Genomic DNA, 19,976 nt, shown 5'->3' with positions numbered 1-19,976 from the left:
GACATGCAAATATTAGTCGAAGAGGTCGATCGTTGCCCAGTAGCGAGTTGTCGGATGGCACACGTACACTTCCGCAACGCCGAAATACTTTGCCAACCGGCTGCATCTTGACCTGTTTGGAAGAATTCAACACGGACGGACAATGTGTTGACAATACTCATAAACAAGCGCTTTGACATGCGAAAACAGCGCCTAAAGTAATCTGCCGGAAACCGCGGCGGGTCGGCAAAATAGTCCGCAACGAGCCTTTCGTGGGTTCCCTCCCGGTCACGATAGATGTAGCGGCGAGTTGATCTAGTTGGTTGAGGAGGAGGGGCGAGGGTATTCGCTGCGACATATGCTTCATAAGCAGCACGATGTTGTTCGTAGTATTCTTGTTCTTCGTGCTCCGCTTCCGCAATGAGATGGGTGAAATCCATTTGAGGTTTTGAGTGAGAGATGAAGGTGTAGATAAGTTGTATGAAAAATATGAATGAGAGATGATTTGATGTGAAAAATGGATGATGAATGTGTGTATTTATAGATGATTTTGAGGAAAACAAAAAAATAAAAAAATAAAAAAAATACAGAAAAACGGGCAAAAAACGGGCATTTTTTTGGGATTGGAAAAATATATTTTTTTTGGTATTATTTTCAATTTTTTTTTTAAAATTCAACGGATATGCCGTTGGCCAATCACACGCTGCCACGTCGCCTGCTCGCTGGCACGGACGTGCTCGATGCATCGAGCAGCGCCGTGCCAGCGGCGGACACCGTCTCCGTGCCGCTGGTACGGACGGACGGTCGGTGGGTTGCTCACCATTGTGAGTGCTCTAATTGCTATTGTTGATTGCCAAACCTCTTCATTACGGACGGTCGGTGGGTTGCTCACCGTTGTTAGTGCTCTAATTGCTGTTGTTGATTGCCAAACCTCTTCATTTTATTATTGAAGTTGATAGCTCTAAAATCTAAATGAACTAATTAAACCTTTTCAAGCTAACTAACCGATTATACTGGCAAGACCGCAAGAGGATATATTGTAAGTATAGGGAATAATAATGGCGGATCCACGAGTTGAATATCGTGGGGTTGGAAAAAATTTGAGTATAATACTAATATAATTAATTTTTAAAAACATTTTTAATTTAAGTATTTATATTTGGAAATGACATAATGTTATCTATAATATCAAAATTTTAGAAAATTATAATTTTTTAAAATAATTCAAATATGTATAATAAGGTTGAAATGCTAAATTATATTGTAAAAAATTTAGAAAAAAATAAAGAAATGTCACTATATATTAGTATCATTATTCAAGTACGTGTTTAATTTAAATAAATTAATTAGTGGAAATATCAATAAAGTATTTTATATGTAAAATTGATTAAATGGTTAAATTGCTTAAGAGTGAAGTTAGGCCAATATCAATACATTTTTGCTTGATTAATTTGAAATACTACAAATAAAGAAATACAGTAAAATTTTAAAGTTTATTTATAAAATTTGAAATAGCACTAGATCACTAGAGTAGGAATGTGTCAATTTTTCATGGTGCCACCTATTTTCTTCTATTTAAATTTATAGGAATAGAAATTCATCTTTCATCTCTCCTCACCACAACAAGCACGTATCTCTGAAAACAAATCTGAAAATGCCCCTCTCCCACTTTCATTCTCGCCTTCTTGGTCGCCGCCTCCATTGCCGCGATGCCGCTGCCGGATTTCAGACGCGGCTGCCACAGCATAGTTCCTCCTCATCTCTTGCTAACCTCGTCATCAAATCTCTGTGTTGGGTAAAAGGGCGGTGGGACGGACGCCGTAGGGTCGAAGGTAAACTTTCCGGCAGCAGTCCGAACGTCTATTTATGAAATTTCACGTTCTATTAAATAATTTTCCCTATCTTTCTTCCTCAACTTTTTTTTTCAAAATTACCATGATTAAACTCAAACTTTCACTAAAATGAGTTTTACAAATTACAATGTCTCAATTTTATCACTTAAACTAATTCCCATTCACGCCATTCTTCAAAGTTGTGGTAAGTAGCTTTCACTTTTGTAGCAAAATTAAATCTATATATACAATACAAAATCCCCAAAAACATAAAAGTAAAATCTCCACTACTAATGCTCTTATAAAACTAATACTTCTAACTTTACAAGTAGGACTCACGTCCTACCAACTTTTCAATCCATTTTTCATTACATTTTTTAAAAGCCGTACCCGATGAAACCGTGACAAAATTTGGTGGAGGGAGGGAGTACATTATTTTAGGATTCAGAGTCGGGTGAAGAGTGGATATGGACTGACCCAATCCTCCTTCCGTGCCATCGTACTTTATTAGCGTATATTCAGTCTTTGGGGAAAATCTTGTAAGAAACATCATCGAAAAGGGAGCGTGGCAACGGTCTTTATAAGCACACACATCATCATTGTGATTTTCACGAGAAAGAGTCCACACCTCTGTCCTTGTCTCTCTAGCTATAGATACACATGTCAATCTGTATATACATATGTGCTGTTGCATGTCGGGAATCGGCGGAGCAAGAAGAAAGCGCACTATGAATATGCTAATAGGAAAATGGTACTGATTGAATCCGAGCTGCTCTTTTTAGCCGTCAACACAAAACTAATGGCAGACGCCCTGGTATGATGTTCTAATTTTTTCCCCCTATTTTTGTTTCCTCTGTTATCAATCGGATTTTTGAAACACTCAAGATTTTGTATTTTTTATAAATGTTAACATCAATTATACAAATGGGGCTCTGTTATCAATCGGATTTTGTATCGTTCTGGATCTCTGCGCGATGTAATTTCATACAAATGGGGCTCTTTTGCTGTTAATTCAATTTGAAGCTGGAAACTTTCTGCTGCAAAATGTCTTACTTTTAGCAGTCTATTTGATGTTGAATAAATTCCTAAAATTTCAGGATATCTTGATGATTATCAGACCTTCTAAGAAAAAACCCCTGGTATTGAGGATGGTGGTTTTGATTATTGATGGGGTACGGACTAAACAAGCCCAACAGCAGTGACGGCCCATCAGCCCAAAGCCCAAGGAAGAGTATCAGTTCGGCATTACCAAAGAGTTCGGCCCCAGCCTACAGCTCGGTAAAAGCCGACCAGTCAAGCTCTACTCTCAGATCGGCTAAAGCTGCTCGGCAATAGTTCAGCAGTTCGGTCTCAGTATTCGACCGAACTGGAAGATAGTCAACTCATGCAGGATCACATGCAGGATAGTGGACCAAGTACAGAGATAGTGGACTCATGCAGGATCTCATGCAAGATAGTGGACCCATGCAGGATCTCCATGACCTCCACGACATCCACAACCATCATTAGTGGTGATGCAAGCCACGATCTTAGTTCAATGTATAAATAGAACTTAGATCAGATAGAAAAGGGTTAAGTTCTAAAGAAGCTCTCTAGAGATCAAAGATAAAATAGCAAGTCTGTATTGTAAGCTGTAGAAAACAGATCAAGCAATACAACTCTGCCCTCTTTTCTTCCCGTGGACGTAGATTTACCTCAGTAAATCGAACCACGTAAATCTCTGTGTCGTGGTCTGTATTTTCCTGCATTCATCACCATCAAAAATTCGCCAAACCATCACTGGCGCCGTCTGTGGGAAACAGAGAACCAAATTTGTGATAAAGCGAATTTTTGACCCTTTTTCCACCCCAAAAAAAAAAATGCATACCAGATCACATACTACCCGTAATACCGTTCGTGAAAACCATGAGGAAGCTAGTCCAGCCCGCAGGTCCGGAAAACAGCCTCGGGAGACATCTACTTCCAGTTTTCACGATGAAGGAACAAGCCGCTCAAAAGGTCCACACACCGAGTCTTCCCAGCAGCCTGATTTGAATGAGGCTGTCAAGCTGTTCTTGGCCAAGAAGCAGGATGAGTTCTTAGCCTTCCTGCAAAAGAGCCAAGAGCCGAAGACGAAAACGATGGATTCTCCTTCCTCATCCAGACATGAAAGTCACTACCGCAGTAGTGCCGTGTCTTCCAGGAAGAAGAATCCTCAACCCCGACATGTTCCTGTTCCTCCTCGGTACCGGAATCACAGGAGATCTCCATCTCCTCCATACCGAAGAGATGTCGGGTTCGCCATGTACGGAGCATTGAAGACTCCGTTCTCGGACGATATCACCCGAACTCCCTTGCCACAGAACTACCGAACTCCGTCGATGACTTATGACGGGTTAGTGGATCCTCATGATTTCTTGGGACGCTATCAGTATAACATGGCGAACCAGGGTCTCAATGAGGTCCACATGTGCAAGCTGTTTCCCGAGCTGCTTATCGGGAACGCAAGAAGGTGGTTCGATAGCCTCCCCCAAGGCAGCATTAGATCTTACCGAGATCTAATGGATGCTTTCCACAGGAGGTTCTTTCAGAAAGCGGAAGCCCGAAGCACTTCGGCTCAGCTGCTTTCTACACGTCAAGGTCGCGACGAAAAGATCAGCGACTTTATGACGAGGTTCCACAAGGAATGCCTACAAGTAGATGATCTCAATGATCTACTTGTCATTTCGGCATTCCAAAATGGAATCCTACCCGGAGCTCTCTACCGAAAGCTCGTGGAATGCAGTCCGCAAACAGCTCAAGAGATGTGGGACATTGCGGACTAGTTTTCCCGTGCGGATGAGGCAGACCGTCGAAAACGGTCTTTAGACAGCTCATCCCGAGAAGAGAAAAAGAAGCCCGATCAAAGCGGCCAGGTGCTTCCTCGCCGAACTCCTTTTGAAAGAATTCAAAGGGCACCGGTACAAGGCAGATTGGGGCCACGTCTCAATCCTGAGAAGCCGCCCGCTCAGTTCGTACCATTAAACAAGTCAAGAGCGGAAATTTTCGAACTACATTCCGATATGTTCGAAAAACCAAAGCGGATGACGAAATCAGCCGCGCGGCGACCTCAGGATCAATATTGCTCCTTCCATCAAGCCCACGGTCACGATACCGAGGAGTGCCGAAATTTGGCTGCAGGTATTGATGTTCTTGTGAAAACAGGAACGTTAAAAAAATACCAAAGCAAGCAGCCGAAAAAGAACAAAAGGCAGAGAGGTGCGAACTGCAATCCTCAGGATCCGAAAAGGCATGAGGATCCCGAAGACGACGACGAGCCGCAATATGATGGAGTAATCCAGACTATTGACGCTCTCCCTGCTGGGAAGACCAAGTCGTCCCTAAAAGCAGAACGCAGAGGTTCCAATCAAGAGGAGCCAACACATAAAAGGCTGAAGCAGGACGAAGTGATTACGTTCTCGGATGCTGATCCCGTCCCGGCCATCTCTCCTCACCAAGACGCTATTGTCATTCAAGCCGGAGTGGCAAACAAACTGATCCACAGAGTATTTGTGGATACAGGAGCGTCAGTCAGCATTCTTTTTAAAGAATGTTTCGATAAAATGGAAGTGGATCCAGCTCGGCTCAGTCCGGCTCCACTTCCTCTGAAAAGTTTCGCCCAGGAGGACACCCGCCCTGAAGGTATTATCAGCCTTCCGATCACGGTGGGAAAAGCGCCTACAAGCTCCAATACGATGATCGAGTTCTTTGTGGTGAAAGCTCGGTCCCCGTACAACATCATCCTGGGGAGAGACTGGCTCAACACAGTTCGGGCCGTTTGCTCTACTTATCACCTCACCATCAAGATCCCCACTAAAGGTGGGATAGCGGTCATCCGAGGTGATCAAAAGAGAGCAAAAGAATGTCTGCAGATTGCGCTTAAAAGTGCCGAGCAATCAGTTCGGCACCATCAAGCATAGCAATCACAGCAACCGGAGTCAGAGGCAAGCGAGATGACCGAAGTCACTTCAGAGCCGAACTCAATGACCATTCAGTTATACGAAGATGATCCATCCAGAACGGTCAAGATCGGCTTCGCAGGAACGCCTCTACTCCGGGAAAAGACCATTCAGCTCCTCAAGGAGTACAAAGATGTCTTTGCATGGTCTCCGTTGGACATGACCGGAGTGCCCCCCGAGGTAATCACTCATCGGTTAAATATTGATCCTTCAATCCGGCCAGTAAAACAGAAGCAAAGACTCTTTGCGGCAGAAAGAAGCCAAGTCATCCATGACGAAGTCCGCCAATTACTAAAAGCGGATGTACTATTCGAGGTGAAATATCCTTCTTGGGTGGCCAATCCTGTGATGATCAAGAAAAAAGAAGGAGGATGGCGGATGTGCATAGATTTTACCGATCTAAACAAGCACTGTCCTAAAGATTGCTATCCCCTTCCGAATATAGATAAAAAAGTAGAAGCTTTGATCGGCTTCGAAATTTTCTGTTTTCTTGATTTATACAAAGGATATCACCAAGTGTTGATGGATGAGAGTGACGCTCCGAAAACAGCTTTCATTACCGATTTCGGCATTTTCGCTTATAAAAAGATGCCATTCGGTTTAAAGAATGCCGGAGCCACTTATCAAAGGATGGTAGACAAGCTTTTTCGGCACCTAATCGGAAAACATGTTGAAGTGTATGTCGACGACATAGTTGTCAAAAGCAAAAGCACTTCGGAGTACGAAGACAACCTCAAATCCACTCTCGACGTGCTCCGAAAAGCCAACCTCAAACTCAACCCCCAAAAATGTACCTTTTTGGTAGATTCGGGAAAATTTCTGGGTTGTTGGGTTTCAAAGGACGGACTCAAGGCAAATCCCTCAAAAGTTCAAGTTATTCAGAACATGGCGATGCCGAAGTCCATACACGATGTGCAAAGACTAACTGGATGTCTAGCCGCATTGAATAGATTCCTTTCCCAAGCAGCCGAAAAGCAACTGCCGTTCTTCAAAGTGTTAAAAAAGGCACCAAAGTTTGAGTGGGGAGCCGAGCAGAAAAAGGCTTTTGACGAGCTCAAAAGTTATTTAGCCGAGCTTCCAATTCTCTCTGCTCCAACAGATGCCGAAGTGATTTTCTTATACTTAGCGGCATCCGATCAAACCATTAGCGCGGTGCTTGTACGAGAAGAAGGCCTAAAGCAGTTTCCCATCTACTTTACAAGCCGAGCATTAAGAGGTCCAGAAACAAGGTATCAACCTCTGGAAAAAATTGCTCTGGCGTTAGTAAATGCAGCAAGGAGACTGCGGCCATACTTCTATGCTCACAAGGTATGCGTCTTAACCGATCTGCCTCTTCGGCAAGTTTTGACCAAGCCAGAAGCATCAGGCAGAATCGCCAAATGGGCCATAGAGCTGGGAGAACACTCAATCGAGTACCTACCTCGAAAAGCCATCAAGGGACAAGCCTTGGCAGATTTTCTTGCAGAGGCCAAGTTCGATCAAGCAATCCCTGTCATTGCCGAACAGAAAAATTCTGCCAATGCCGAACTAGCACAGCCCTTGGAATCCGAAGAAGAGCCGCCGGACTGCTGGAGCGGATTCGTAGATGGAGCTTCGAATAAAACGGGAAGTGGAGCTGGTATTCTGCTTATCGCTCCCGATGGACACGAGGTAACCTATTCACTTCGGTTCTCATTCCCAACCACTAATAACGAAGCCGAATACGAAGCCCTCCTTGCCGGACTCCAGCTAGCGCAAAGTCTATGTATCAAGTCTCTCAAAATCCATTGTGATTCACAAGTCATAGTGAATCACATGTTGGGTACAAGTGAAGCCCGTGATGAGAGGATGAGGAAATATTTAGACAAAGCGCAAAGCATTAGCCGAAGTTTCTCTTATTTTCGGATAATCCGCATTCCCAGAGCAGAAAACAGCCGAGCAGATACTTTAAGTAAGTTAGCCGCATGTCCAAGCTCAAAGGTGGAGGAATTGATGCATCGAAGCATTGATGAAGCTGAGGTACATTCAGTAACCAGCTCGCCGAACTGGATGACGCCGATCTTACAGTATCTAGATCAAGGACAACTGCCCGAGGATAAGAGAGAAGCTCGGAAAATCACATGCCGAGCACTTCGGTACGAACTTCATGGAGGAGTCTTATACAGAAAGTCCTACCTTCAGCCGTTATTACGATGTATAGGGCCAGAAGAGACGGACTACATCCTCAGAGAAGTTCATGAAGGATCGTGCGGCAGCCACATCGGAGCTAGAGCTTTAGCTAAAAAAGTTCTAAGATGGGGATATTATTGGCCAACCTTGGTACAAGAAGCAGTGCAGCTCGTCAAGACATGCCCGAAGTGCCAAATCCATGCAAATATCCCAAGGATGCCGCAGACCGATCTATCCACTATGCAAAGCCCTTGGCCTTTTATGCAATGGGGTATAGACATAGTAGGACCACTACCACAAGCTCCTCGGCAAATAAAATTCCTAATCGTTGCCGTGGACTACTTTACGAAGTGGGTGGAAGCTGAACCATTAGCTACGATAACGAGCTCGAAGGCATTGGATTTCGTCTGGAAGAACATAGTGTGCCGATTTGGCATACCCCACATCCTCATCTCGGATAACGGGACTCAGTTCACCGACAAGACGTTCAAGAATTGGTGCCAAGAGCTGAATATTCAACAGCGGTTCACTTCGGTCTCTCATCCACAAGCAAACGGACAAACGGAGGTAACAAATCGTATCCTGGTGAAAGGGTTAAAAGCTCGGTTAGAACAAGCCAAAGGACAATGGGTAGAAAATCTCCCTCAAGTCCTATGGTCCTACCGAACTACACCCACAACCTCCAACGGTGAAACTCCGTACAGTCTTGTGTACGGCACTGAAGCCGTGATTCCGGTGGAGATCGGCATACCCAGTCCCCGAACTCTAAATTTCTCAGCAGAAATGAATGACGACGGACTGAGAGCCGAGCTAGATCTTGCCGAAGAAAGAAGAGAATTGGCATGCATAAAAGCAGCCAAGTACAAGGAGCAAGTAGCCCGGTATTACAACCAAAGGGTGAAGAAGCTGCAATTTCAAGTGGGAGATCTCGTCTTGAGAAACAACGAAGTAAGCCGAGCAGAAAAGCTGGGCAAGCTCGAACCCACATGGGAAGGTCCGTATCGGGTGTCAGAAGTCCTCGGCAAAGGGTCTTACAAATTGGCTCACATGTCAGGAGAACAGGTACCCCGAACATGGCACATTTCCAACCTCAAGAAGTTCCATTTGTAAGAGACAGTCCGGTCAGTCAGTCTTGAGTCCTGTTCGGTCAATGTGCTTTCTTTGGTTTGCTTGGTCTTTGTTTGTCTCTGTGCGTTTTGTCTGTGTGTTTTGTCTGTCTCTGTGCGTGTCGTCTCTTACAAATGTTACTGAGGTATCTTGTTCTTCGAAGGCTGATCCCCTTCTTAGAACATATACAAGCCAACGATTGTGAGTCAAAGCTTCTAAAGAGGATACAAGACCACAATTCAGCTTAAACAAGCAGTTCGTCTGAAACGAACTGCAATAAGCCAACGATTGTGAAGTCCAAGCTTCTAAAGAGGATACAAGACCACAATTCAGCTTAAGAATCAAGCACTTCGTCTGAAACGAACTGCAACAAAAGTCCGATTCACGCGATAAAACTTGCCTGAATTAGGACAAGGGAAAGTCCGATCCACGCGATAAAACTCGCCGAATTAGGACAAGGGAAAGTCCGATCCCCAAATTAGGACAACGGAAAGTCCGATCCGAGCGATAAAACTCGCCAAATTAGGACACAAACCAAGTCCGGTCAAAGAAGAGTTTACTTCATAAGACCGAGGACAAACATCAACTTACCCCGTACCTTTATCCAGAATGCCGAAGTGACTCGCTTCGCCGAAGTGATTCACTTCGTTTTTCGGGGGGGGTAGTGATGGGGTACGGACTAAACAAGCCCAACAGCAGTGACGGCCCATCAGCCCAAAGCCCAAGGAAGAGTATCAGTTCGGCATTACCAAAGAGTTCGGCCCCAGCCTACAGCTCGGTAAAAGCCGACCAGTCAAGCTCTACTCTCAGATCGGCTAAAGCTGCTCGGCAATAGTTCAGCAGTTCGGTCTCAGTATTCGACCGAACTGGAAGATAGTCAACTCATGCAGGATCACATGCAGGATAGTGGACCAAGTACAGAGATAGTGGACTCATGCAGGATCTCATGCAAGATAGTGGACCCATGCAGGATCTCCATGACCTCCACGACATCCACAACCATCATTAGTGGTGATGCAAGCCACGATCTTAGTTCAATGTATAAATAGAACTTAGATCAGATAGAAAAGGGTTAAGTTCTAAAGAAGCTCTCTAGAGATCAAAGATAAAATAGCAAGTCTGTATTGTAAGCTGTAGAAAACAGATCAAGCAATACAACTCTGCCCTCTTTTCTTCCCGTGGACGTAGATTTACCTCAGTAAATCGAACCACGTAAATCTCTGTGTCGTGGTCTGTATTTTCCTGCATTCATCACCATCAAAAATTCGCCAAACCATCAATTATCGCAGTGGCATCTAGTATTTACATATGCTCAATCTGTCTTAGGCAAATTGGTGGACGTTCAGCTGGAAGTTCTTCTCCCAGCATTCGAGTCGTACAGAAGCCGTGTGAAGAAGCCAATGATCATATCCTACCTTCTGAGAAGCCTTATGTGCATTTCCCCAAACCAAACACTTTCACCAGGTTAGATTGAATATGGTTTTATCCGGGTGGACATCTGTAACTGTTTCTGATTGATAGGGAGGAATGTGCGTGCAATCCTGTTCGATACTTTGCAATTCTGTCCACGCAGAGGTCTGGGAGCGGGTGGTTTGAGACGCTGTTGAACAGCCATGTCAACATAAGCTCCAACGGGGAGATATTCTCAGTGAAGGTCCGGAGGAGTAACATATCGACAATTCTAGAGACTTTGGACCTAGTTTATAATCTTGACTGGCATTCGAGTGCATCAAAGAATGAATGTACGGCTGCTGTTGGGCTCAAGTGGATGCTCAATCAGGTTAGGAAGCTTTTATTGTCTAAACTAACAATGCTGCATCTCATATTTTTGTTTTTACCTATGTACAAACTTATGGGAATTGATACATTGTCTTTTGTACTGGCAATACTAGTTAGAGTTAGAGGTTATTGGCATCCTGCGCACATTTAAGAGGATACATTTTATTTTATGTTAACTATAGAATTGAAATTGTAATCATAGAAGAATGACAGGGAGTTGCTGCCTGTTATAGATTATAAACATAATTATGATTACCTCTCATATTAATGATTCAATGACAAAAGGACTTGCTGCCCTCTTTCTGTACCAAATCACTCAATTAGACATCATCATCAGCATCATGTGTATTTGACATTTTCGCTTCAATGTCTCTTGGCCTATAGTTTGCCTGTTTTTGGAGGGTGGGTGGGAGAGGTTAGTCATGTGACTTGTATGCATCAGCACTGACGAATTAAGAATCTGAACTGGAGGCTTTCAAGATTCATGATTGCGTTAGTAAGAAAACCTCGTGTCTTCTTTGAGGAGTGAATCCAAAGGATTTTCCTTAGATAAAAAACAAGCACCTCAACAAAGTGATGCTTATACATTATGACTAACCCAATTTGCTGCACTCTGTTTCATCTCTTGTTTTTTATTTGGTATGCAGTTTTGCTTAGGTCTTGGCCTGCTAGGACTGTATTTTTTGCCTGGAAATCACTCTGTTTATGCGTCCAGCAAATAAATTACACGTATTCATGTTCCTACACTCTGTAATGATTTCCAGTGTACAGAAGGACGATGCAAACAACATATTTCTGACGTTGTAAGGCTTGTTGCAGGGATTGATGCAGCATCATGAAGAAATAGCTGACTACTTCAACTCCAAAGGTGTGTCAACAATTTTTCTTTTCAGGAGGAATTTCTTTCGTCGTATGGTTTCCATACTTGGAAATTCTTATGACCAGAAATCCAAGCCTCTGAATGGGACACATAAATCTCATGTGCACTCGACCCAGGAGGTCTCTCTCTCCCCCTCTCTGTCTCTCCCTAGTAATAAAAGGAAGGGGTATTGTAGATCCTAAATATGTTTAAACTGGTGCAGGCTGAGATACTGGCTAGATACAAACCAACTATAGATACAAAGCTGCTTATACCTGATCTCGAGCAAGTGGAAGACCTGGTTACGAGATCATTGCAGTATTTTAACAGTACTCGACATTTAATCCTCTACTACGAGAACCTAAGAAACAACCAAACAGTAAGGCTTGTGGTTAAAAATTTGCATTGTATTTCCTATGTTTCAAATGTGTGCTTCAATTCCTCTTCTTTTTTTCAGAAACTGGTGGATGTTCAAGAGTTCTTGAAGGTTCCACAACGAAACCTAAGTAGTCGACAAGTGAAGATACACAAAGGAGCCTTATCCTCTCAGATTGAAAACTGGGAGGAGGTTGAGAGGACATTGAAGGGAACGCGTTATGAACATTTCCTAGAAGACGATTACAAGGTAGATATGTGATGTGAGGTGCAATGTATGTATGTATAGCGCGTTTAGCTTAGCTTTATTTATTTGTTGATTGATTCAGTTAGGCATATAATATAAGGTAGCACCAGGGCTTCTCCCCTTGACAAAATTGTGGCCATTGTTTTATTGCTTCTACTTGTCTTCCTTTCCCTAGACAGGTATGATTTAGTTTGGCTAAAGCCGATCATTTTAAAATTTAAGCTTTATCTACACAAATTTACAAAACAATTGCACATTTGGTAAATTAGAATATTACTTACCTATTCAGTCCAAAATTTTCAGCATGGTATGCTAAAACTCTCTCCATTCTGAGGCTTTTTTAGAAATTGACTACATAAACGATTACTCTTAGTGGTAAGATAAAATTGATAAAATTATTTAAGCTAGTCCGCTGTTTATTTTGATGAATTAGTTAATTTTTTAACTTGATTAACCATTTACTTTTTTCAAATACTCAATCTTTTGTTTTATCTATTTATCTATCTATAACCAATAATTTAAAATATTTATAGTCTATTGTCAAAACTATTGATAATGAATGAATGAATGAAGTTCTCACTCCGTCCATTGACCTGTTTTGCCATTTTGGGCGTCCACAACTATATGATCGATTTAGTCTTTCCATTTTTAGTGAATGGACCTCACATTCAACTAATTCATTACTTTGACATTCTAATATTAAACTATATACTCTATCTTGCCATAAGTGATTGATTTCTTTTGGACATAAGATTTAAGAAAAAAGATATTATTGAATAAAGTAAGAGATGAGATAAAGTAGGAGGTTTAAAAAAGAGAGTAAAATATGAAAAATAATAAAGTAAGACTGGTTAGTTGTTTTATTCTTAGCTAAAATTAGAAGTTAATCACTTATGGAGGTATGGTGGGACGAAGCGGTTATAAAACTGTATCACACATTCCACTATATTTTCTCATTCCTTTTTTTCACAAAGTATAAGAATTTCACATTCCACTATATTTTCTCTTTCCTCTTTTTTCACAAAGTATAATAATTTCTTTAAAATTATGACGAGTCAAAATAGGTCATTTAATCATGGATTGGAGGAGGAGTAGGCCTGTCAAAATGGATATTGGGTATTGGATACCAGATATCCAAACCCAAAAAAATCGAGTAATTGGAATACCCGATATCCAATTTTTTCGGGTTTCGGATTGGGTTCGGGTAGTGAAATTTTTGGATTATCGGGTATCGGGTAACCCGATACCCGATCGGGTATACCCGAATTTTTAATTTTTTTTAATTTAATAAATTAAATGTAATTTTAAAAGTCACATTTAGTGTTAGGGTACCCAAATATTAAAATCCGTGAACTCCCTCCCTCTCCTGCCTATGCTCTCACCTAGGCATGCACAAGGGTCATGAACCGCCGGTTCCGGTTCGGTTCAAAAAATCGGCGGTTCAAAACCGCTGGTTTTCAGGCCGGTTCGGCGGTTCGGCAATTTATTTTTTTTTACATTTTTCAATTAAATTACGACTCCGACGTGTAATAAATGTACGATGAAAGTTGCAATTTTATTGAAATTACACGTTTACAAGTTACAACAATTACAAATCGAAAAATTTAAATACAAGTTACAACAATTACAAGTTATAAGTGTTGACAAAAAAGACTTAGAAGTTCTTATTAAAAAAATTATAAGTATATATACTCTTAATCGGCGAAGGAGATCTTTCTACATAACTAAATTAAGGACACCTTTAGCAATTCAACTTTAAATGTTGAGTTTAGTCTAACAATCAACAATTATAGTAGAATTGTCAAAAGTTTCTCGGATTTAGCCGTATAGAGAAATCTACTTCATCGACTAGAGTATATACAAATACAATTATGTAATTGTATTTGCATATTTTTAAAATAGGAACAAATGGAAAAAAAAAATAAAGGAAAAAGGACTTGAACTCAACTTAAATTTAAAATTTAAGTTGAAATGCCTACGTATCCCTAATGCTCATTTGCATTAGGGAATCAAAGCCCACGTAGTTCTCTTACCTTACTTACCTATTTGGCTTGGCCGGCGGCGGTTTACGGTTGGCCTACGATTCATCCCCGGTGAATTCATCTTGTGATCCCTCCTGACGATCATCCCAATCATTTTCTTGTTCTCTGACGTCGGCTTTGGCCCAATCACGGCTTCCATATTTTTTGCCGAGAGCTTACTTCTTGATTCGTCCAACACACGCGAGCCAACACTAAAGTGGACTCGACGGCAACAGTGGAAGCCGGAACAGAGAAAATCTCCTTGGCCATTGACGCAAGGATGGGAAAATCCTTCTCGTGGGTTCCCCACCAATCGAGGACGTCGATTTGGGGGGGGGGGTAGAACCTTCATCACCAAATGAAAAGAGTGAATCGAAATATAAATCCAATTCACTTACCATACTTGAGGACCTTCCGTCGGTGCTGTAGTTGTATAGGTCGGCTAGTTGGGATTGCGCGTTGGGGTCATCATAATCGGCTTGAAATGTAAATCCATAGTTATGTTGTGGAGGAGGGGGGGTCTTCTGACTTGGTGGGTGTTGTTATATCTAATTTCATATTCAGTGTAGAGAGAGCGCAAGTTAAACTCGAAGGTATGTTGGATAATGGACCGGTCTGGGAGGATTATTTGAAAGGTTTCTGAGAGGTCTACTCCAAATGCGTCACTGGTATCGGATTGGATTGCTTGAAGGGGGCCAAGATCAATTGAATTGAAATTGTTATAGTAAAAATCCAAAATCCTTGAGGTACCGACTAACTTCCACTTTGGATCCAATACCTTTGCAATAAAAACACGGCTGGAATCTCACTGAAATACTTGAGCCATTTTTCAATCATGTAATATATGACACACATAAGCTCAGGCGAGGAAGAAGCTTTTTTCATTGCAACATTAAAACCAAGGGATATATACATGCAATGCTCTAAAACACGAACAGCAGTGCAATAATAAACACCCGATAATTCAACAGTAGCATTTTTAAAACTTTTAAACACATTAAATAAAGCCACACTATGTTCCCAACAACTGTGCGAAAGATATAAATCATGAACGGGAGGAGTTCTATAAAAATCACATAAAGCATCTTTATGTTTCAAAGTAGAATTCAGACAATCATATGTCGAATTCCATCTATGAGACACATCCATAGTAAAGTTCGTATACCTGACATTCTTTTGATGGCAATATTTCTTCTATGCTTTGCCAATAGGTGGCTTTTGATGGATTAATCTAACTGCAGTTCTAATAGGAGAAACATGCTTTTGCCATAATTCAAGCGCATCTTGTACACATAAATTTAAAATATGACAAATGCATCTTTGATGGAAATACTTACCTCCAATTACCGGTTGACAAGCCGCAATCAAATCACCAATACTTGCGGTGTTGGCAGTTGCATTATCAAAAGCAATAGAAAATATCTTGTTGCATAATTGAAACTCATTTAAAACTTGTATAATCAAAGAAGCAATTTCGGGTGCAGTGTGTGGAGTTTCAAATTCTCTAAAACCTATTAAACACTTGTTTAAAGTCCAACTATTGTCCACAAAGTGAACCGTAATGCCCATGTACGAATGACGGTTAAAACAATCTATCCACACGTCTGAGCAAATGTTCACTTTGTGGCCTAAGTTGATTAAATAACGTGATAATTCTACCTTTTTCTCCAAACATTGCCGAACGGTAGATCGTTGCACGGTCATTCTACCAATTCTCTTGATTGCTACGTTCAAACCACTTTGCATAGTAACCTCAAACTTTTTGGCATAAAAAACGTTAAAAGGCATGTGCTTCATCGCCACCCATCTAGTCATTGTATCATCAAAATTCTTTTTCTCATATTTAAATAGAGGCGTACCTGACGAACCCGAGCCGGCGGGTTGGAAGTTTAGTTGGCTTTGGGTAGAGGTAGTGCCGCATTCTACCAGATGCTTTGCCGCCAAATGGCGACGGAGGGTGTCATATCCACCACCGGCGGACCATTTGTACACTTTATCGCAATAGTTGCAGTAAACATGAAACTCCGAAGTCTCTTCTTGCGAGTTCGGATCATGAGGACTTGGAATCACCACCGGGACCTTCTTGTAGTTTGGCAAAAATGTCAGATTTCAAAGCTTTTTGCCGGGTTAGTGGGTGGAGGGGGAGGCATCTCCTCATTTCCGCCGGTGCTAAACAGAATACGAGAATGAGATCTATCCTCGTTGTTGTCCGAGTCCGACGATATAGCAACGTTGTACTCGTCGTCTTGTTGAAAACCACCTCCCCTACCCCCACCTTGTTGCATTTCAGCGAGTAGCATGGCGGTCCTATGATCTTCTTCCATCTACAAATATTATATAAGTTGAAGTTATAAGTATGAACGCAAAAAAAATTATGAAATTTTGAAATATGAATTGGAAAACAAATTTTTCATTACTTATTTGCATGCGTTTGGCTGTCAATCGGGAAACCTCTTCCATAACATCTCGACGACTAGGTTGCCGAGATTTTGAGGGAGCGTAGTACTTTGATCTTGGGCTATTCCCTTGCCCCGATCACCACGTCCCGATCCACCACGAGAAGAAGACATATTGATAAATGAAAGTAGTATGGACTTGGAATGAAATATGTATGAACTATAAAAGAAGTGGTAAATTATGAGCACAACAACAAATATAGTAGTGAGTAGAAAGTGTAGAATTGAAACGTAAACTTGCGCAATTAGAGAGAATGAGGAGAGAATAGAGAAATGAAGATTGAAAATGAAATCCTTGTTAACACAAGAATGGGGTAAGGAAATATGAAGGAGAAGTGGGGTATATATAGGAGTAAAATTGGATGAAATAAAAAAAAAATTGAAATTTTGAATTCGGCCGAACCGCCGGTTTACCGCCGAAATCGGCGGTTCAAGCAGAAACCGGCGGTTCGTCCACGGTTTGCATCAGAAAACCGGCGATTTATGACCGGTTTTGCAGGCTTAAACACTGCACCTACGATCTAGTCTCTGAAAAGTCACCGGAACCGGCGGAAACCGGCTTCCAAACCGGCGGTTTCTGACGAAAACCACCGGTTTTCCCAGAAAACCGACGGTTCCCATCGAAAACCGCCGGTTAACCTAAACCCTACCTAAACCCCTACGAACCCCTAGCCTACTGAACACTATTTGACCCGTTGAACCGGCAGTTCAAACCGTCGAACCGCCGGTTCACGGTTCAATATATTGCCGAACCTGAACCGGCCCTTAAGAACCGGGAAACCGCTGGACGGTTCAAACCGCCGGTTCCCGGCCCGGTTCTGGTTCATGAACCGGCGGGCCTGAACCGGCGGTTAACCCGGTCCGGTTCTGTTTGTGCACACCTACTCTCACCTAGGCGCCTCCCTTCGCCGCCATCCATGTTTAGTGTTGAGAGGTGTTTTTGTATTGCTTTTTGTTGGATTATTTAATGTTTGAAGATAATCTTTAATTCTGTATGTGTTTAGTTTATCTTGGTGTATATGTAAATTCACTGTAAGAAATTAATGATACTAAGGCAAACAAGATTAAGACTTTAATTGTAGTTTGTTACAGAATTTGCAGACCTATGTTCTATCATAGTTTGAACTCATTGTGTTCAATACCCGATTTTTCTAGATTTGAGACTAAATAACAGAGCATGAATCAAACTTGTTGTATTCCAAAATAATTGTATTAACATACATGTAGAAACAATTTCAATTATTTTGTGGAATGAACGCATCTGTACTCATATTTCATTCACCATCCAGTTTGCCTAAATCACTACCAATGGCTAAAATATATGCACAACTTCACCAATGTAATAAAGTAATAAACTACAAGTTTGTAGTTAATTTTTTTAAAAAAATAAAATCGGGATTGGATACCCGAGTCGGGTATCTGGGTACCCGAAATCAGTTTTGGATCAGGTATCGGGTTTCAATTTTTTGGAAATTCGGGATCGGGTACCCAAAATTTTTGGATCAGGTATCCGCGGGTACCCGATTTGACAGGCATGGAGGAGTATTATTTAAAGTTGATATCCAGGAAAACAATTATTATCAAAATTGAATAGTTGATTCCATTTGAGATAATCGAGCGTGTGAGAATGGTGTTTTTATGACAAAAGTGTTTGAGTTCAATCTCAATCAAAGCTATTTTAATGTTTAAGCGCAAAGAGAACAAAAAAAAGATGAAAAAAATATTGAAAGAGAGGATAAAGAATAAAGTATATAAGAAAGTAAAGTAAGAGAAATTAAACATATTATTTTTTTATCATAAAATGAAATAATCCAAATAATTTGAAATAATCTAAAATAAATTAAGACTCAAACAACTTGAGGTGGGTGAAATAATAGCATTCAAAGTAATTGAAATACCAGTATATGTTGAGTATATTCAAATTTTTTTGGCGGTTAGGGTAAAAGTTCATAACAAAATTGAAAAGATAAACTCAAATATTTCATAATCTCTCTATTCGGCTCATAATAAAAAAGCTTTTCTTTTTATATTGTCTCACTTATAATGACATTTTTTGAAAAATAATCCAAGTAAAAATAATACTTCCTCTACTTTATTTTCTATTTTCTTCTATCTCACTAAGTATGAAACATTTGTTTTTCGGCATGAAATTTTATATAGTGTTGTTTCGTCAGTTAAGCGTAAATAGAGTAAGAAAGAGAAAAAACAGAAATGATGTTTTCTCTATTCTAGAAAATGTTTCATTTTTAGTGGTACAATTAAAAATTAAATACGTTTCATTTTTAATGGACATATGGATTATATAAAATCGAGTAGCAACAAAGAAATGATCGACTTTGAATGAGGCAAATTAAATATATAGAATATATTTAATAGTATCAATATTATTCCATCCCTCCACTATTAGCCGTCCCAATTTACCATATATGCCAGTCCTCAATTAACAGTCATGATTCACTTTAACTATAAATAGTACTTTCTTTGTCCCTAAAAAGTACTATACGAACATTTAGTTTGACCCGAATTTTAACGTATAATTGGTAAAGTAAAATAGAAAGAAAGAAAAAGTAATAAAAATATTGTCAGTGAAGAGAATGAGTCCAACCTCATTAGAGCATTAGAGTTTCCAAAAGTAGAAAGTTCATACTTTCAGGGATGGACTAAAAATAAAATAATTCATACTTTTCAGGGACGGAGATAATAGTAAATATTTTTCTCAATTAATTAATTTATTTCACTAACATTTCATATATTCCCACACAAAAATAAGATTCATATTTTATTTCCTTCTTTCCTAATTAAGTGATCTACTCCAATGTAGATCACTTATATTTTTGGGTGTCCAATGTAAGGGAGACATTTTTTTTTGCATTATGTTTTTTTTACTTTCTCTCTTTAATTATTTTTTTTAACTTCATTCTTTCTTTATTTAATTCACAAAATCTCAGTTTTTCTTAAATCCTGTATAAAAATTAAAACGACTTACTTAACGAGATAGGAAGGGAATACAACTTTTTTTATCCACCGATTTTTCTTTTATAGTATAGTATAGTATAATATATTTATAATTTTTCTTTATAGTAGTATACTGGTATTTTCGTCTCATAATAAATGTCACACATTTTTTATAATTTGTCCTATAAAAGACGTTATATACTATCATTTTTTGGAAAAAGTTTTCTTCACATCAATATAA

General features: G+C 40.4%; 1 protein-coding gene across 1 annotated transcript; it reads left to right on the top strand.

Moving 5' to 3' along the window:
* Window positions 1-2,917: 2,917 nt before the first annotated feature.
* On the top strand, window positions 2,918-13,477 carry LOC121769993. Its single transcript, XM_042166785.1, has 7 exons — window positions 2,918-2,970; window positions 10,322-10,507; window positions 10,565-10,823; window positions 11,642-11,821; window positions 11,905-12,060; window positions 12,139-12,482; window positions 13,368-13,477. Exons 1-6 carry the CDS (start codon window positions 2,918-2,920, stop codon window positions 12,316-12,318), a joined length of 1,014 nt encoding a protein of 337 aa, XP_042022719.1. The 3' UTR covers window positions 12,319-12,482; window positions 13,368-13,477.
* Window positions 13,478-19,976: the final 6,499 nt, after the last annotated feature.

Source organism: Salvia splendens, chromosome 2 (genome assembly GCF_004379255.2).
Source record: "Salvia splendens isolate huo1 chromosome 2, SspV2, whole genome shotgun sequence".
In the NCBI taxonomy this organism is placed as follows: Eukaryota; Viridiplantae; Streptophyta; class Magnoliopsida; order Lamiales; family Lamiaceae; genus Salvia; species Salvia splendens.
This window is presented reverse-complemented; position numbering and strand designations above follow the sequence as displayed.

Coding starts and splice junctions, on each gene's coding strand:
- LOC121769993 (XM_042166785.1), top strand. CDS start 2,918: ATGATTATCAGACCTTCTAAGAAAAAACCCCTGGTATTGAGGATGGTG. Junction 11,822..11,904: donor ATGTGCACTCGACCCAGGAG/GTCTCTCTCTCC, acceptor AAACTGGTGCAG/GCTGAGATACTGGCTAGATA. Junction 12,061..12,138: donor ACCTAAGAAACAACCAAACA/GTAAGGCTTGTG, acceptor TCTTTTTTTCAG/AAACTGGTGGATGTTCAAGA.